Source organism: Oncorhynchus tshawytscha, linkage group LG06 (genome assembly GCF_018296145.1).
Source record: "Oncorhynchus tshawytscha isolate Ot180627B linkage group LG06, Otsh_v2.0, whole genome shotgun sequence".
In the NCBI taxonomy this organism is placed as follows: Eukaryota; Metazoa; Chordata; class Actinopteri; order Salmoniformes; family Salmonidae; genus Oncorhynchus; species Oncorhynchus tshawytscha.
This window is the reverse complement of record NC_056434.1, coordinates 25668022-25685412: the sequence shown is the minus strand read 5'-3', so window position 1 is coordinate 25685412 and position 17391 is coordinate 25668022. Positions and strand designations below refer to the sequence as shown.

The 17391-nt window shown below is 42.3% G+C and overlaps 1 protein-coding gene across 1 annotated transcript in view; it reads left to right on the top strand.

Moving 5' to 3' along the window:
* The window catches only part of LOC112252318 (cadherin-13), a 610184-nt gene that overhangs the window by 273900 nt on the left and 318893 nt on the right, over positions 1 to 17391 (top strand). The window contains exons 5-6 of the mRNA XM_024423437.2: positions 8588 to 8593; positions 8823 to 8975. Of these exons, the coding sequence (XP_024279205.1) occupies positions 8588 to 8593; positions 8823 to 8975 (159 nt within the window). The remainder of the gene's footprint in view (positions 1 to 8587; positions 8594 to 8822; positions 8976 to 17391) is intronic.

Here is a 17391-nt window from a genome sequence, read left to right as displayed (position 1 = left end):
GATAAACTTGGATTAGCTAACACAACGTGCCGTTGGAACACAGGAACGATGGTTGCTGATAATGGGCCTCTGTACGCCTATGTAGATATTCCATAAAACATCAGCTGTTTCCAGCTACAATAGTCATTTACAACATTAATCATGTCTACACTGTTTTTCTGATCAATTTGATGTTATTTTAAGGACATTTCTATGTGACCCCAAACTTTTGAATGGTTTTGTATATGGTATGGCTTTTCAACCTCTGTCTTATCGTGGATTCAGAGCTATTTAATAGAACTCAAAGGGTTTTATTTAATTGAAGATTCTTTAATGGCAAACATGTAAAGTGTGGTATACCGCAGGGCAGCTCTTTAGGCACTCTTTTCTATTTTTACCAATGACCTGCCACGGTCATTAAACCGATCGTGTGTGTTCATTTATGCTGATGATTCAACAATATATGCATTAGCAACCACAGCTAATAAAGTCACTGAATACCTTAACAAATAGTTGCAGTCTGTTTTGGAATGGGTGGCCAGTAATAAACTGGTCCTGAACATCTCTAAAACTAAGAGCAGTGTATTTGGTACAAATCATTCCCTAAGTTCTAGACCTGCTGAATCTGGTACTGAATGGAGTGGCTGTTCAACAAGTTGAGGAGACTAAATTACAAGGCGTTACCTTAGATTGTAAACTGTCATGGTCAAAACATAGATTCAAATGTTGTAAAGATGGGGAGCAGCCTGTCTGCAAGACCAGCAGGCTATAGTTTTGTCTTATCTTGATTATTGTCCAGTCGTGTGGTCGAGTGCAGCAAGGAACGACCTGGTTAAGCTGCAGCTGGCCCAGAACAGAGCGGCACGTCTCGCTCTTTATTGTAATCAGAGGGCTGATATAAATACTATGCATGCCAGTCTCTCTTAGTTAAGAGTTGAGTCACTTCTTCTTTTTATATGAAACATTGTGTTGAAAATCCCAACTTGTTTGCATCGTCAACTTACACAAAGCTCTGACACACACACTTACCACACATGACACACACACTTACCCCACATGCCACCAGGGGTCTTTTCACAGGCACCAAGAAAGCATACGGTAATATATGAAGCCATTATTGCATGGAACTCCGATCCATCTCATATTGCTAAAAAGAAAACAGATAAAGCAACACCTCACGGCACATCTCAGCCTTATTTGACCTAGATAGTTTGTGTGTATTGCAGCATTGATATGTAGGCTACGTGTGCCTTTTGTAAAAATAAATGATGTACTGTATGTAGTTCTGTCCTTGAGCTGTTGTGTATTAATGTTCTGTATTGTGTCACGTTTTATGTTTTGTGTGGACCCCAGGAAGAGTAGCTGCTGTTTTTGCTACAGCTTTTAGGGATCCTAATAAAATATCAAAATAATAATACCAGTATCCTGCTCTAACTCAGCAAAATAATAGAGGAGCACTTTGTTCATTCTTAATACACACTCTCTGTATCTTTCGGTCTCTCTCTCCATTTCTCTCTATTTCTCTTTCTTTCTAGGAGTGTAGTTAGCTACCATTTATTAGAACTATTGTTACCTACCATTTATTAGAACTATTCCAGAGCAGAACAGGAAGTGGTTGTCCAGGCGGTTTGCTCAGTCCCCCGGCTTGGTGCCTGGGGCCTTGTTCATTTAGTCTAATTGATTGTGTTAATTGTGTTAGGATGACTGTGGGGGAGGAATCCCATCCTTCCTTCCCTTCTGTTTTTATACATGTTAATCATCACTATTATGGTGAAAAGTGCCAATGTTAGGCTAAACAGTCTCACACAGCCTCTAATACAGATCCCCAGATGAATCAAAGTGACGTGAAATCCATTTTGATGAGATGAGCTTGAAGAAGGGGAAAAGCAATAAAGAGCAGATTTACCTGCCTTGCACTCCCAGTAAGACATTGGCCTTGTGGTGGCTTATGGGAGATGTAATATATATGAGTACTCACCTTGCACTTTATAGCATAGCAAAGGTGTTATCGCTCTGACCACTGTCGTGTCTACTATCATTAAATGTGAAGACTGTTATTTTATCAAATCAATTCTGTTTGTGAAATTATTATTACGTGATTAAACTAATCATGTCAACTTAATTAACTAGGAAGTCAGGGCACCACGGAAAATGTTGATTTACATAGCTATAATCTTCCGAATATAACTTCAGATATTTTAATATCTGATCGATTAGTCACTCATTAATGTATTATTATTACCTTGTTCCAAACGTCGTAAAATTCTTGGTTATCTGCACAAACCCTAGCATACATTATGAATCAGCAATATACAAATTGGCTTCATTATTTATTTACTAACTAATCAAATCACAGAAATACATAAACAGTAAATATTACACATTAGGTTGCTAACAATGATACAAAGAAAAAGTCCCTAGTGGGCAAAGCCGATATGACGGCGTGGTAGACAAAAGAAAAGAGGTGTGCAGTTCAAGAGAGGGAAACTCATTGAGGATTACTACACTCCTAGAAATTGCTACTACTTTACATGAACAACCGCTTGTTTAAAAATAAATTGCAATTTATATTTCCGACCGTTAGTTGTTGTTATCTTCTCTGTTGGAATCCGGTCTGTCTGCTGGAGAGAGTCAACAGAGTCTCTCTGGTTGTGTTTCCCCGAAGATCAAAGTATTTTGTGGTTATTAGAATGGTTACGTTAGAGTACCATTCAGAAAAGTTCTCATAGTATATGTTCTTCGGTTGTTGTCATTATTCTTGTCCTAGGTTTACGTAATTTCTAGCTGAAGACTAGTAATTATACGTCTAAGAGTTCTTATTCTGTAGGGATCAATAGTCTCAGAGTTGAACCATTTCCAGCCGTGTAGCCAATGCTCCACGTGGTATGGTCTTGTCCTTTGGTAGAGTTGTAGTTTAAACCACTTCACACACCAGTGTCACCCGGCATGTTTTGTTCTTAGAAATTCAACCATTTTCAACCTTAGCTTACACCGGGGTTTGCTTGGTCTGATGTGAATTTCATCAGGAGTGGGTTTTATGTGTTTCAGTAGAAAAGGGCGGTCCATGACGCCAACGTAATGTCTATGCTCATGTGGGCGTGGCCACTGACAAGTTAATCTTTATATGAAAGTCCATACACTCATTTAGAATGTTATGTTAACGTCACATTACATCTTTTCACTAATAGTTTCATGTTTAATCACATACGTATCACAATATTTAGATGTGAACCAAACCTGACAGCTGGGAAATGTACACTTCAGGAGATACAGTTATGTGTGTTTCCTGTCCTTCATGAGATCACCAAATGAAACACACTTGTCACACCTGTTCACAGACCCTTCCCACATTCTCAAAAGTAGAGGTATTGTTTAATTTTGGGGATTTAGGAGTTTGGCCAAGTGAAGTCCTTTGTTCTCTCTCTGCCAGGAATTTATGATCTGAGATAACAAAACCTGGGTTTAGGAGAGAGAGTGAGGGGGGGGGATCAGCCACGATCTACACCCAGAAAGGGCAACGTCATGACACCACTGTTATTGCTATCAACTTCATATTAAGAGCTATTTTATGAGTATGATATTTTGTTTCCTAGTTAACTCTATTAATGGTCAAATTGAAACTTTGAGTTCACAGTAATGCATTCAGAGAAACATCTGAATCAGAACGGTATGATTATTTGTGATATCGAGAAAAGACTGAGCAAAATAGTGAAAGATAGAAGGAACTGGAAGACAATGAAGGAAGCTGGTCAGGATGGTGAGGAATGATAGAAATGTATAGGGCACAGGGCAAGACCCAGATGCAGACACGAGAGGCAGATGGTTTGAGTCTGTGATATTGATTAGTATCCAAGGGGCAGGCAAGAAAATGGTTTTGGACAGGCAAAGGATCATAACAAGGTCAGAGTCCAGGAGGTACAGAGTAGCAGGCAGGCTTGAGGTCAGGGCCGGCAGTATGATCAGGCAGGCAGGATCAGAGTCAAGGCAGGCAAGGGTCAAAACTGTGAGGACTAGCAAAACAGAGAAAAGGAAAAAGAAGGCGCATGGAGTAACACGCTGGTTGACTTGACAAGACAAACTGGCACAGACAGACAGAAAGGTATAAATACACAGGGGATAATGGGGAAGATGGGTGACACTTGGAGGGGGTGGAGACAAGCACAGGGACAGGTGAAACAGATCAGGGTGTGACAGAAATTGACAAATTAAAGCCTCCAGTTTTATTTAACATACATAGAGTTCTTCTCTTGTGAATGCTCTGATGGTTACCTTGCAGGGAGAGCAGTAGGACTTTCACTATCAGAGACTACAGTATATGCTGTTGGAGGGCAGTGCAGAACACAGCTTAATTAAGACTGAGTGGATCAGCCTGTGTCTTCATAGAAATAACTTCACTGAATTTACTGAAGCTTACAGTACTTAACTTTGTTTGCGCAAAGAGTTAACACTGTCTTTTGTCACATTTTCATCTTAGCCTGAAAGTTCCTCACCTCCACCTCCACCTTGGCTGATTTCCTTTAACGAGGACTTAACAGCTAATCAGAGGCACTAATTGTACCATTGTTTCCCCACTGATGTGAGCGGATGGACATTGTGCAACGAGTACGAGGCTCATCACCACCTCAAAGGCCAGGGGGGACCAGGAGGCCCAGGGACCAGGGGCCCCTCCAGATACTTCCTGCTAATTACCAGCAGAGTGGGTAGACAATCAGGCTGTTCTTAGCCTCTGATTGCTATTATCAGCTGCTGCTTTTACTTTGTTCGAATATCTGAAGCACCGCAGAAGATCTCTCCACCTGCCTGCCAGTGATGACCCTATTATGCAACTAGAGAGATACTCCTTGTGTGGCTCCTGTTCTGTTCTGAATATATTCCATAGCTGTGAAGAGCTCCTTGGGAACATCTTGGTGCAATCTGTTTGCTCACTGGAGAGACTGCATCTCCACTCTTCCCTGACATGGAAATACACTCTTTGAGACTGGGAGTGTGTAAGTGCTCTCTACGTCTCTGTCTGTATTTCCTCATTTGCCTTGTTTGCCCCAAGTTGTTGTTGACTTTCATGCTACTGGAAACTTCACCTTGCCCAAAATTCTAAGTGGCAGAATTTCATCTACAGTCAGTGAAGTGTCTTACAGTGCTGGTGGACTGAGCCATATGCATTAGCATACTTTAGATCTCACAGGCAGGTGTACAGTCAAGCCTTCGTATGGGTTTGGACTGGTGTGATGCACAACATTGCACTTGTAAAGATTTAGCATTCATCCAACCAGAGCTTATCAGGAGACTACTGCAAAGTGCTCCAGTGGTGTAGAGCTCCCTCCTCCTCCTCTTCTCTTCTCTTCTCTTCTCTTGTTGTGTTGTGTGGAGATGGAGAGAGGATCCACACACCCCTGTCATCAGCAGGTTACAGCAAGAGCCCTGCACTATTTCATGTTTGCTGCAATGGTTAAGAGTGTTGATAGAAATATGTGAGCTTCTCCCACTAGAGCTCCCACACAGGGGTTGTCAAGACTATGGAGAGGGCCAATTGGGTTTGGGTGTGGGTGTGTGTGTGTGTGTGTTTTTGCGCACATGCGTACATATGTGTGAAATTAATCGCCACAGCAGCAGCTCAGAGAATCACACTCCCCCTCCACACACCCTTTAAACTCCTCATGACACTTCCTGTTGCTATTCATCTCAACGTATTGCCCCACTGTCACTCACCTTCCCCTGCCTGTATAGCTACTTCATTAAGATGTTACATGTGCAAACTCTGACTACATATTGGGTCCTTTTTTCATGTGACCCAGTTTACCACTCACTCTGCAGGGTTTTTCTGCCTACCTAATAACTGTTTAAAACATTTCTATCTATTGCATTTGCTAGCTGTGTGTGTTTAGTGTAGCTACTGTGTATGAGAAAAAAGGGTAAACTTGGTATTCTACAAGAGAATCACTCCCTTAGCAACATCTCACGGGACTCTCCGAAGGCCATTACAGAGCCTATCTAGAGAACGGTAGCGTCCCACACGAGGGAACAGGAGGAGGAGAAGGAGGAGGAGGAGGAGGTGGAAGGGAGGGGTACTACATAATATATGAAGGCTGAATGAAGAGTAGGTGCTGTAGTTTCTTCTCCCACATACTCCAGTGGCCTGGGACTGTTGAGAGTCTGACGTTTTGCTACTTCAAACGTGATGCACAGAGGGAGAATGCGAGAACAGAGGGAGTAGTGGGGGCATGTGGAACATGCAATGTACCCAGTCTCAGAGTGAAATGAGAGAGAGAGAGAGAGAGAGAGAGAGAGAGAGAGAGAGAGAAGGAGCCTAGCTCAGAATGCTGGCCTCATACCAGATGCACTTTCAAGTGAGAGTAGAAAGGCTGGATTTTAGCACTAGTCCCCAGGAACGCTTGAAGCACTCTCTCATTAGACATGACCTTCTAGCTCCTTGAGAGGTGAAGGCAGAGGGGAGGGGCCATTTACCCCCACTGTGGAGCATGGCTCCTTCTGCGTCCGTAGTGGAGATGGAGGCACACACTTATCCCAAAAAACTTAGACACTTAGGACTAAAGTTCATGACAAAAATGGCCAACATCAATGATTCACAGCCCTATGAGATATATGGCTTAGGTTAGCCACTGGACTGGGCCGCAATGTGGTGGAGTGCTGAAAGAAAGTGTTGGTAGGGATCAGAGATTGTTTGATTAAATGGACATGACCCTGAAAAAGGCAGCTTGCTTAAATGTCCTAAATAATGGTAACTTTCGGCTTTGAAAACCAACACACGTTTAAAGACACCCTTTATCCATCGCCCCCAAGAATAACTCCAGGGGGGCAGTCTGATTGAAAACGGATCTATTATTTGTATTTCTGAAACTTGTAGAAGTCAGCAGATCCTTTGCTCCCCTGTCTTCTCCACTGGGAAGTGCTGAAACAAGCTGTAGATTTGTTGCAGGGATTACACTGGCCCAGTTGGATTTCCTCTTAGACCTATAAGGCACTGGACTTCAATGGCTCTAAATAGCAAACCCCACCAGCGGATTAGCACAGTGTCTATACGGGAACAACAGATGACCTTGAAATGCTGCCTTCCTTGTACACAAATAGACAAAGGACTACACGTGTGCCTATACATACATGTGCTTTATGTGTTTTCTTTGTGTGCCATGTGACTTGAGTAGCAACTAAATTAGACTCTCATCATGGACATCATGCACTCTCAAAAAATGTTTAAATGATAACTCTGTCCTCAAAACACATGTTCTATTGTACAGCATCTATGGGATAAAGGAAATCAAGGATATTTTGGGAAAAATGTCAATCGGCAGAACATTAATCTGTGTTTGAAATTAACTAACCACCCATTGTTTTCCTTGTGGTTTGAAGGACACCGTATAAATGTATTTTCAATTAATATACGTACATGTACTGTATCTGCCCTTGAAGTATAAAAAATAAATGCCAAAATGTTTAATTTGGCTTTATTGCTATTAGCCCACACAAACAAATTGAATAACAGATTCACTACATGGAACAACAGATAGTCAAGCTAATTATTATTTTTTACATATATTTAACCCCTTATTTTTGGAACTACTGTATTTCATTTTTTAACTGGTACCAGGGGACCTTCAGACACTGTCTTTTGAGGCCTGTGGGTATCCTAGAGCAACACAACTGACATGTACGTGTTCATGAGAGTCTCACCTTTCCATAGTGCTCATATTAGTGTGTAGCCCAAACTGTACGGACGCTACAGACAGAAATGGTCAGATCGTCTGCATCAACTTCAGACAAGTTCCAAAATGCTTGTGGGAGTTTGTAGAGCAAAACGGAGAACACCATTGTGAGAGTCTCATAGTTTGTAGGCCAAACCATTCGGACGCTACAGACGATGTTGTGAAAAGACCGATTTCCGGAAAGTCTTATGGTCTGACAAACATCGCTCTAGCTCTGTCATCTTTTACCGCAGATGTGGTGGATTGAGATGCATCCACTGCAAAAAAAATGATATCTCTAGTTTAAACTGACGGATTTTGATGGGAACGTTTTTATTATGCTAATTAGATTTCAGTGGGGTCGCTGAAATCAACTCGAGGAGGTTTTAATAGAGCATTGGGTGACATCGTTTTCATGCACTGTGGATGGGGGAGGCATTGTTATCCTATGGGGGCATAGCCATGGTATCCAAAATAATGGCCTACCCAGAATTTTTATACATAACCCTAAGCATGATGAGATGTTAAATGCATAATTAACTCGAGAACCACACCTGTGTGGAAGCACCTGCTTTCAATGAACTTTGTATCCTTCATTTAATCAAGTGGTTCCATTATTTTGTCAGTTACCTGTATATCTTCCTGTAGTATAGACATTGTGGCCTGGTCCCAGATATGTTTGTGCCATCTTGCCATCTTCTTTGGTGTTTGGCATCACAACAACGATAGGAGTTGGTTATACAGCACACACAGATCTGGGACCAGTCTGTAAACCAGTCTGTGTTTGACATGTGCAGCCTTGTGTGAGCATGTGAGTGTGCAGTACAGTGTGAATCTAACCTACTCTGATCTCTTTTGCTTCTAACCTGCCTTCTCCTGCTGGGACCTGTGGATGTTGATGCCTTTGCTAGCTTATTGTGAGTACACATCTGATTAGACATCAGGCCAAACCATATTCTCATCTCAATATTTCATGTTTTGACATCAATGGGACGTTTGCTTGGAATATTTTGCCTTACTTGAATATGTAATGAATACACAATACATATTTTTAGTTGGAGAAATACAGTCAGTTATTGTTTAGCATTGACAGTTTGCTAATGACTACTTGACTACTAGTTTGTACTTTATTGTGTGTTGCTCCAGGTGATGTCGTCAGGCATGGAGGATGACCACATCTTCCATATGACTGGGTCTGGTGCAGATCAGGACCCAAAGGGGGTGTTCACCATCAACAGGTTGACTGGAGAGGTGTCTGTTAGCCAAGAGCTGGACAGAGAGGCCATCAATTCCTACATGGTGAGTACCCTGCCATACCGCACACAGCAGAAAGAAACACCGACATTTTGATTCCATCAGCTGATGCTTATCCATTTATGTACAACAAAAATGGCTGAAACATAAAATGAGAGAAAATTCACAGAAGATGTGTTTAGGTTTCAGCTGCAGACTTTGATGCCAGATCTAGACTGTGCATATTTCTAGCAGAATCTGTCTGAGTGAAAATTGTATCATATTCTCTTATTGGTGACTTGACACTATCCGTCAGAAGTTGGAGATTTGTGACAAAAGAGTCACAAAGAGACTGTGAGAATCTAGTTTAGCCTAGTGCCTCTGGGGTTAGCATTGCCTTGAGAAAGAGAGAGGAGAAGAGGGAGCCAGCAGGCCCAGGTGGGTTCAAATAAGACACAGCCAAGCACAACACTTGACATTTACATCTCCCTCCTCTGCTCTCCCCAGCTACACACTCAGACATGCACGCACACACAAAAGATCGCCCACACAGACACACACACAAGCATACATGCACACACACATAAACACACACACTGATTTGCCAATCTCATTCCCCACTGGCAATCATGCATGCATTAAAGGCTGCCATTTCACTTCAGTTACATTTAGATTTCGATAAAGGAGTGTGACTGCGTCCACCTGCATGAGTTTGTGTAAGGGGCTGTTTGCCTGTCTAGTTGTCTGTGTTTGATGGTCATGTATCAGTGGTTTAAAGAATTGTGTGTGGGTTTTGAGTTATACATTGAAAGGTGCTGTTCATGGTTGTTACTAGTTGCAGGCTTCGTGCTGGGATGGCTGTTGTACTGTTAGTCACAGTAGATCCAGAAAAAAACATAACTACAAGGATGGCATATAGTTACACTCTCTCTCCCCATTGGTCTACTATACCAATTTACTGCACAAATATATTCAGAATTTGTAAATGAGCCATGGATTGATTCCCAGGACTTTTCTGGAACATTCACACACACAGACAGGAACATACACACAGACAGACATATATACACACACACACCCACACAAAGTGGCTTCAGTGATGAAGCACTCTTTACCTAATTCTGTGGTACCTGGGCAAAATGACTGCATTTCCAGCTAATCCCGGAAACAGCATCACATCAGGATTAATTACATGGCTGCTAATTCAGGCTGACACATACACAGGCCAGAGAGGTCTCTCTGAGGTTAGACTCACTGGACTATGTCCTCATGCCATATATATATATATAAATATGGAATACATGTTTGTTATTAAGGCACATAAAAGTTATGTTCCAGAAGGCATTTCTGCCCAAGAACGTACTTAGATAAAAATAAATGTATGTTTACATTCAAATGCCTCTCCTGTGAAGTAGTGATGTGAGACATATGCATAGTTTCCTGACGAGTCACATATTGTTAAATGTAGATTAAATGATACATTTATATTAACATCATTTTAAAAATGATAATTAAGATTGTAAACAGGAAATCAGTAGGAACAACAATCAAGAGTAAACATAATCATATAATGGACAATAACAATGACATAGAAGACATGTGCAGGTTGTACGGTCTGTCAGACAATGTCCCTCATTTTATGGCAGGCAGCAATGTATTTTACATGTGAGGACCGGCACTTCTCAGAATTGCTGTTGGTTTACTATTGTGGTGACGTTTGGTACCCAGTGAAGTAAAACCTGTACACACACACACACACACACACACACACACACACACACACACACACACACACACACACACACACACACAAGTATAGTAGAACATGTACTGTACAGTAAACACACGCAGGCCAGGGGTCTCTGTGTGATATTGGACTCACTGGACTATGTCCTCGTTCCAATCATTCCTCCTCTATACAGACTGTAATCACAGCATACCCCCTCACTCTCTCTCTCTCTGTCTCTATCTCTGTCTTTCTCTCTATCTGTCTCTCAATTCTGTCTCTAGATAATAAACAAAAGCAATCACCCCAAAAGTTTCAAAAGAATAGAGACATATCAAATGTTATATTATGGCTATGTACAGTGTTGTAACAATGTAAATTGTAAATAAACATAAATATGTGTTTTTATTTAGAATGTGTTTGTTCTTCACTGGTTGCCTTTATCTTGTGGCAACAGTTCACAAATCTTTCTGCTGTGATGGCACACTGTGGTATTTCACCAATAGATATGGGAGTTTATCAAAATTGTATTTGTTTTGTAATTCTTTGTGGTTCTATGTAATCTGAGAGAAGTGCAGCTCAGTTTCCAAATAGCATTCCAGTTTGCTCAGTTTTTTGGTTAATTCTTTCCAATGTGTCAAGTAATTATATACAGGGGTTCTACCTTTAAAAGTTATGAACTTATGCCGCGACCGTTAGTGGTAGATGGTGGCACCACACTATCACAAGGGGGAGTTAGAACACTGATCTATCTATCTGTAGTCTAAACTGTGGCACAAATTGACTATCTTTTTGTAAATTAATGGAGGCTTTTTCAGTCTGAGAGTCTCTCTTCTCTGGCACGAGAGTCCTGCATCGATGGTCCTGGAGTTAAGAGAGAACTTGGGTAAATACAATGGGGGAATTACACTTGACATGTGGACTGACATTTTTCAAAAAAATAGGCACAGTGGGATTTTGGTTTCTCCCCCTTCTAAAAACGGAAATAAATCATTCTAAATAACAAACTGGATTTATTTACAAATTAGTAAGAAAGTCTCACCCCATGTTATATAATGGCCTTTTTCCCTTTATTGTTTGAAAACGGAATAATCCCCAAAATATCGTAATTTTTTAAACAAGCCATAGAAAATTGGTTGCAATTTCAGTTTAATCCACCAGAAAAGACAGTACAAATAATACAACAAATATTGTGATTAAACTCAAATATACGAATTGATTAAAAAAAATAGGAAAGAAAAGGGAAAAAGTAAGGAACTTATGTCAGCCCTGCATTAAAGACCAAAATTGGTTAAGGAGAATTGTGATAAATAAAACATATACCATTTTCATTTAAAGACCAAACAATTGACAGCTGTGCCATATAGATTGCAAAATAGTTGTGAAGAGATTTTTTTCTTTCTCATGATCTGTGTCGTGTCGCCCGCGTGCTAGCGTAGTGGCGGCTTCCCTGTTCCATCTACTGCTGCCCCCTGGACACTATGATCACTATGATCACTATGATCAACTCAGGCTCTGTGTGTAGTTAATCCGACCCTCTCTGCCTAGTCATCGCCATTTTACCTGCTGTTGTTGTGTTAGCTGACTAGCTGTTGTTGTCTCACCTGTTGTTTTAGCTAGCTCTCCCAATCAAGACCTGCGATTACTTTATGCCTTGCTGTATGTCTCTCTCAAATATCAATATGCCTTGTATACTGTTGTTCAGGTTAGTTATCATTGTTTTAGTTTACAATGGAGCCCCTAGTTCCACTCCTCATACCTCTGATACCTCCTTTGTCCCACCTCCCACACATGTGGTGACCTCACCCATTATAACCAGCATGTCCAGAGATACAAGATACAGCCCAGTGCCTGGGCTTACCTCCGCTATACCCCCACCCCACCATACCCCTGTCTGCACATTATGCCCTGAATATATTCTACCATGCCCATAAATCTGCTCCTTTTATTCCTTGTCCCCAACGCACTAGGTGACCAGTTTTGATAGCCTTTAGCCGCACCCTCATCCTACTCCTTCTCTGTTCCTCGGGTGATGTGGAGGTAAACCCAGGCCCTGCATGTCCCCAGGCACCCTCATTTGTTGACTTCTGTGATCGAAAAAGCCTTGGTTTCATGCATGTCAACATCAGAAGCCTCCTCCCTAAGTTTGTTTTACTCACTGCTTTAGCACACTCTGCCAACCCTGATGTCCTTGCCGTGTCTGAATCCTGGCTTAGGAAGGCCACCAAAAATTCTGAGATTTCCATACCCAACTATAACACTTTCCGTCAAGATAGAACTTCCAAAGGGGGAGGAGTTGCAATCTACTGCAGAGATAGCCTGCAAAGTTCTGTCATACTTTCCAGGTCTATGCCAAACAGTTCAAACTTCTAATTTAAAAAGTGAATCTATCCAGAAATAAGTCTCTCACTGTTGCAGCCTGCTACCGACCCCCCTCAGCTCCCAGCTGTGCCCTGGACACCATCTGTGAATTGATTGCCCCCCATCTAGCTTCAGAGTTTATTCTGTTAGATGACCTAAACTGGGATATGCTTAACACCCCGGCAGTCCTACAATCTAAGCTAGATGCCCTCAATCTCACACAAACCATCAAGGAACCCACCAGGTACAACCCTAAATCCGTAAATATGGGCACCCTAATAGACATTATCCTGACCAACTTGCCCTCCAAATACATCTCTGCTGTCTTCAATCAGGATCTCAGCGATCACTGCCTCATTGCCTGTATCCGCTACGGGTCCGCGGTCAAACGACCACCCCTCATCACTGTCAAACGCTCCCTAAAACACTTCTGCCAGCAGGCCTTTCTAATCAACCTGGCCGTGGTATCCTGGAAGGATATTGACCTCATCCCGTCAGTTGAGGATGCCTGGTCATTCTTTAAAAGTAGCTTCCTCACCATCTTAGACAAGCATGCTCCGTTAAAAAATGCAGAACGAAAAACATATATAGCCCTTGGTTCACTCCAGACCTGACTGCCCTCGACCAGCACAAAAACATCCTGTGGCGGACTGCAATAGCATCGAATAGTCCCTGCGATATGCAACTGTTCAGGGAAGTCAGGAACCAATACACGCAGTCAGTCAGGGAAGCAAAGGCCAGCTTTTTCAAGCAGAAATTTGCATCCTGTAGCTCTAACTCCTAAAGGTTCTGGGACACTGTAAAGTCCATGGAGAACAAGAGCACCTCCTCCCAGCTGCCCACTGCACTGAGGCTAGGTAACACGGTCACCACCGATTCATCCGTGAGAATCAAAAACTTCAACAAGCATTTCTCAACGGCTGGCCATGCCTTCCTCCTGGCTACTCCAACCTCGGCCAACAGCTCCCCCCCCCCGCAGCTACTCGACCAAGCCTCCCTAGCTTCTCCTTTAGCCAAATCCAGATAGCAGATGTTCTGAAAGAGCTGCAAAACCTGGACTCATACAAATCAGCTGGGCTTGACAATCTGGACCCTCTATTTCTGAAACTGTCCTCCGCCATTGACGCAACCCCTATTACCAGCCTGTTCAACCTCTCCTTCGTATCATCTGAGATCCCCAAGGATTGGAAAGCTGCCGCGGTCATCCCCCTCTTCAAAGGGGGAGACACCCTGGACCCAAACTGTTACAGACCTATATCCATCCTGCCCTGCCTATCTAAGGTCTTCGAAAGCCAAGTCAACAAACAGATCACCGACCATCTCGAATCCCACCGTACCTTCTCCACTGTGCAATCCGGTTTCCGAGCCGGTCACGGGTGCACCTCAGCCATGCTCAAGGTACTAAACGATATCATAACCGCCATCGATAAAAGACAGTACTGTGCAGCCGTCTTCATCGACCTGGCCAAGTGTTTCGACTCTGTCAATCACCATATTCTTATCGGCATACTCAGTAGCCTCGGTTTTTCTAATGACTGCCATGCCTGATTCACCAACTACTTTGCAGACAGAGTTCAGTGTGTCAAATCGGAGGGCATGTTGTCCGGTCCTCTGGCAGTCTCTATGGGGGTACCACAGGGTTCAGTTCTCGGGCCGACTCTTTTCTCTGTATATATCAATGATGTTGCTCTTGCTCTTGCGATTCCCTGATCCACCTCTACGCAGACGACATCATTCTGTATACTTCTGTCCCCTTCTTGGACACTGTGCTATCTAACCTCCAAACGAGCTTCCATGCCATACAACACTCCTTCCGTGGCCTCCACCTGCTCTTAAACGCTAGTAAAACCAAATGCATGCTTTTCAACCGTTCGCTGCCTGCACCCGCACGCCCGACTAGCATCACCACCCTGGATGGTTCTGACCTAGAATATGTGGACATCTATAAGTACCTAGGTGTTTGGCTAGACTGCAAACTCTCCTTCCAGACTCATATCAAACATCTCCAATCCAAAATCAAATCTAGAGTCGGCTTTCTATTTCACAACAAAGCCTCCTTCACTCACGCCGCCAATCTTACACCAGTAAAACTGACTATCCTACCGATCCTCGACTTCGGCGATGTCATCTACAAAATAGCTTCCAATACTCTACTCAGCAAACTGGATGCAGTTTATCACAGTGCCATCCGTTTTGTTACTAAAGCACCTTATACCACCCACCACTGCGACCTGTATGCTCTAGTCGGCTGGCCCTCGCTACATGTTCGTCGCCAGACCCACTGGCTCCAGGTCATCTTCAAGTCTATGCTAGGTAAAGCTCCGCCTTATCTCAGTTCACTGGTCACGATGGCAACACCCACCCGTAGCACGCGCTCCAGCAGGTGTATCTCACTGATCATCCCGAAAGCCAACACCTCATTTGGCCGCCTTTCGTTCCAGTTCTCTGCTGCCTGCGACTGGAACAAATTGCAAAAATCTCTGAAGTTGGAGACTTTTATCTCCCTCACCAACTTTAAATATCTGCTATCTGAGCAGCTAACCGATCGCTGCAGCTGTACATAGTCCATCGGTATATAGCCCACCCAATTTACCTACCTCAGCCCCATACTGTTTTTATTTTATTTACTTTTCTGCTCTTTTGCACACCAGTATCTCTACCTGCACATGTTCGTCTGATCATTTATCACTCCAGTGTTAATCTGCTAAATTGTAATTATTCACTCCTATGGCCTATTTATTGCCTACCTCCTCATGCCTTTTGCACACAATGTATATAGATTATTTTTTTTCTACTATGTTATTGACTTGTTTATTGTTTATTGTTTACTCCATGTCTAACTCTGTGTTGTTGTCTGTTCACACTGCTATGCTTTATCTTGGCCAGGTCGCAGTTGCAAATGAGAACTTGTTCTCAACTAGCCTACCTGTTTAAATAAAAAAGAAATAATTCAAATCTGGTTGGGTCTAATTGTGTTGCTTTCCTGGGGCTCTGTGGGGTCTGTTTGTGTTTGTGAACAGAGCCCCAGGATCAGCTTGCTGAGGGGACTCTTCCCTAGGTTAATCTCTCTGTATGTGATGACTTTGTTATGGAAGGTTTGCGAATCGCTTCCTTTTAGGTGGTTGTAAAAGTGAATGCTTCTTTTCTGGATTTTGATCATTAGCGGGTATCACCCTAATTCTGCTCTGCAAGTATTATTTGGTGTTTTATGGTGTACACAGAGGATGTTCTCTCTCGCTCTCTCTCTCTCTCTCATATGCAATGAATCATTAATTAAGCATGGTATTCATAGAGTTCTGGAGACACTGAGCTGGACTAACTCTGAAGTCTTTCTCCATGCCCATGTCATGCTTGGATAATCCCCCTCAGAGTGAGTCTGGCTCTGGGTAGATGACAGATGACAATGTACTCCCTTCCTGCTGCTGGTCGAGATCTGAAGCTCCCAAATGCATTTAAGTTGTCCCAGTGGTGTGAAGTAATATCCTTTACGAAAAAATATGCCAATGTTTGTTAGAGCCCAATTCACACAGTCCCATTTTTACCACATCTCCCATGCACATGCCGGTAAGTTTAGTAGTGGGAGTAGATGTGGGCCGATATGAGTCTATTTGAATAAATCCATTGAATTTACATTATCACAAAGAAATTCATTACTCATTTGCTGTAGGCAGGTCCTAAGAAACACTATTATTTATTTTTATTATTTTTTATAATAGAATGGAATATTTATGTTACTGGTCTGCAATGTTCCCTCTCATATTTTTCCAGCACTGAGCAAATTTTAAGTCTGCTGAGCATAAACTTGACAGTTTTGAAAATTCTGTGCAACTTCCAGCACACATTTAATGCGAACACTGAGGCTGAACTCACGTTAAGTTACAGTATTAACAGTGGCCAAGTAGGCTACTGTGGCTATTTGATCATAATGTAGGCCTACCAGAGTGGGCTACCATCAAAAACAATGGAGAAAATGCCTACCATAACAATTTAAATGTAAACAGCTGTTCTATCATTCAGCCTATAGTAGCAGCCAATGTCTGGTGTTCAAAGTAGGCCTACATTCTATGAGACTTTTTTTTTTAAACATGCAGGGCTTGACATTAACCTGTTTATCTACTTCTCCTTCAGATGAGGAGGTGACTGAAAATGCTGTTGTGTTGTTTGATGCAAGACACCACTTTGCAAAATAAAATCCACTATTATTCCCTTTCCATTATTACATAGAATCAGACCAATTATGCTACCCTCATCCTATTGGCTACTTAGATTATTCAAGCCTATCTCAAAATACAACACTGCCCCTTTAAGACAAAAAAAGCTCTTTACCTGACTCGCTTTTCAAAGATATCTAGAAATGTACATGTTTTGTGCTCTTGTAGGAAACAGTCACCCCCC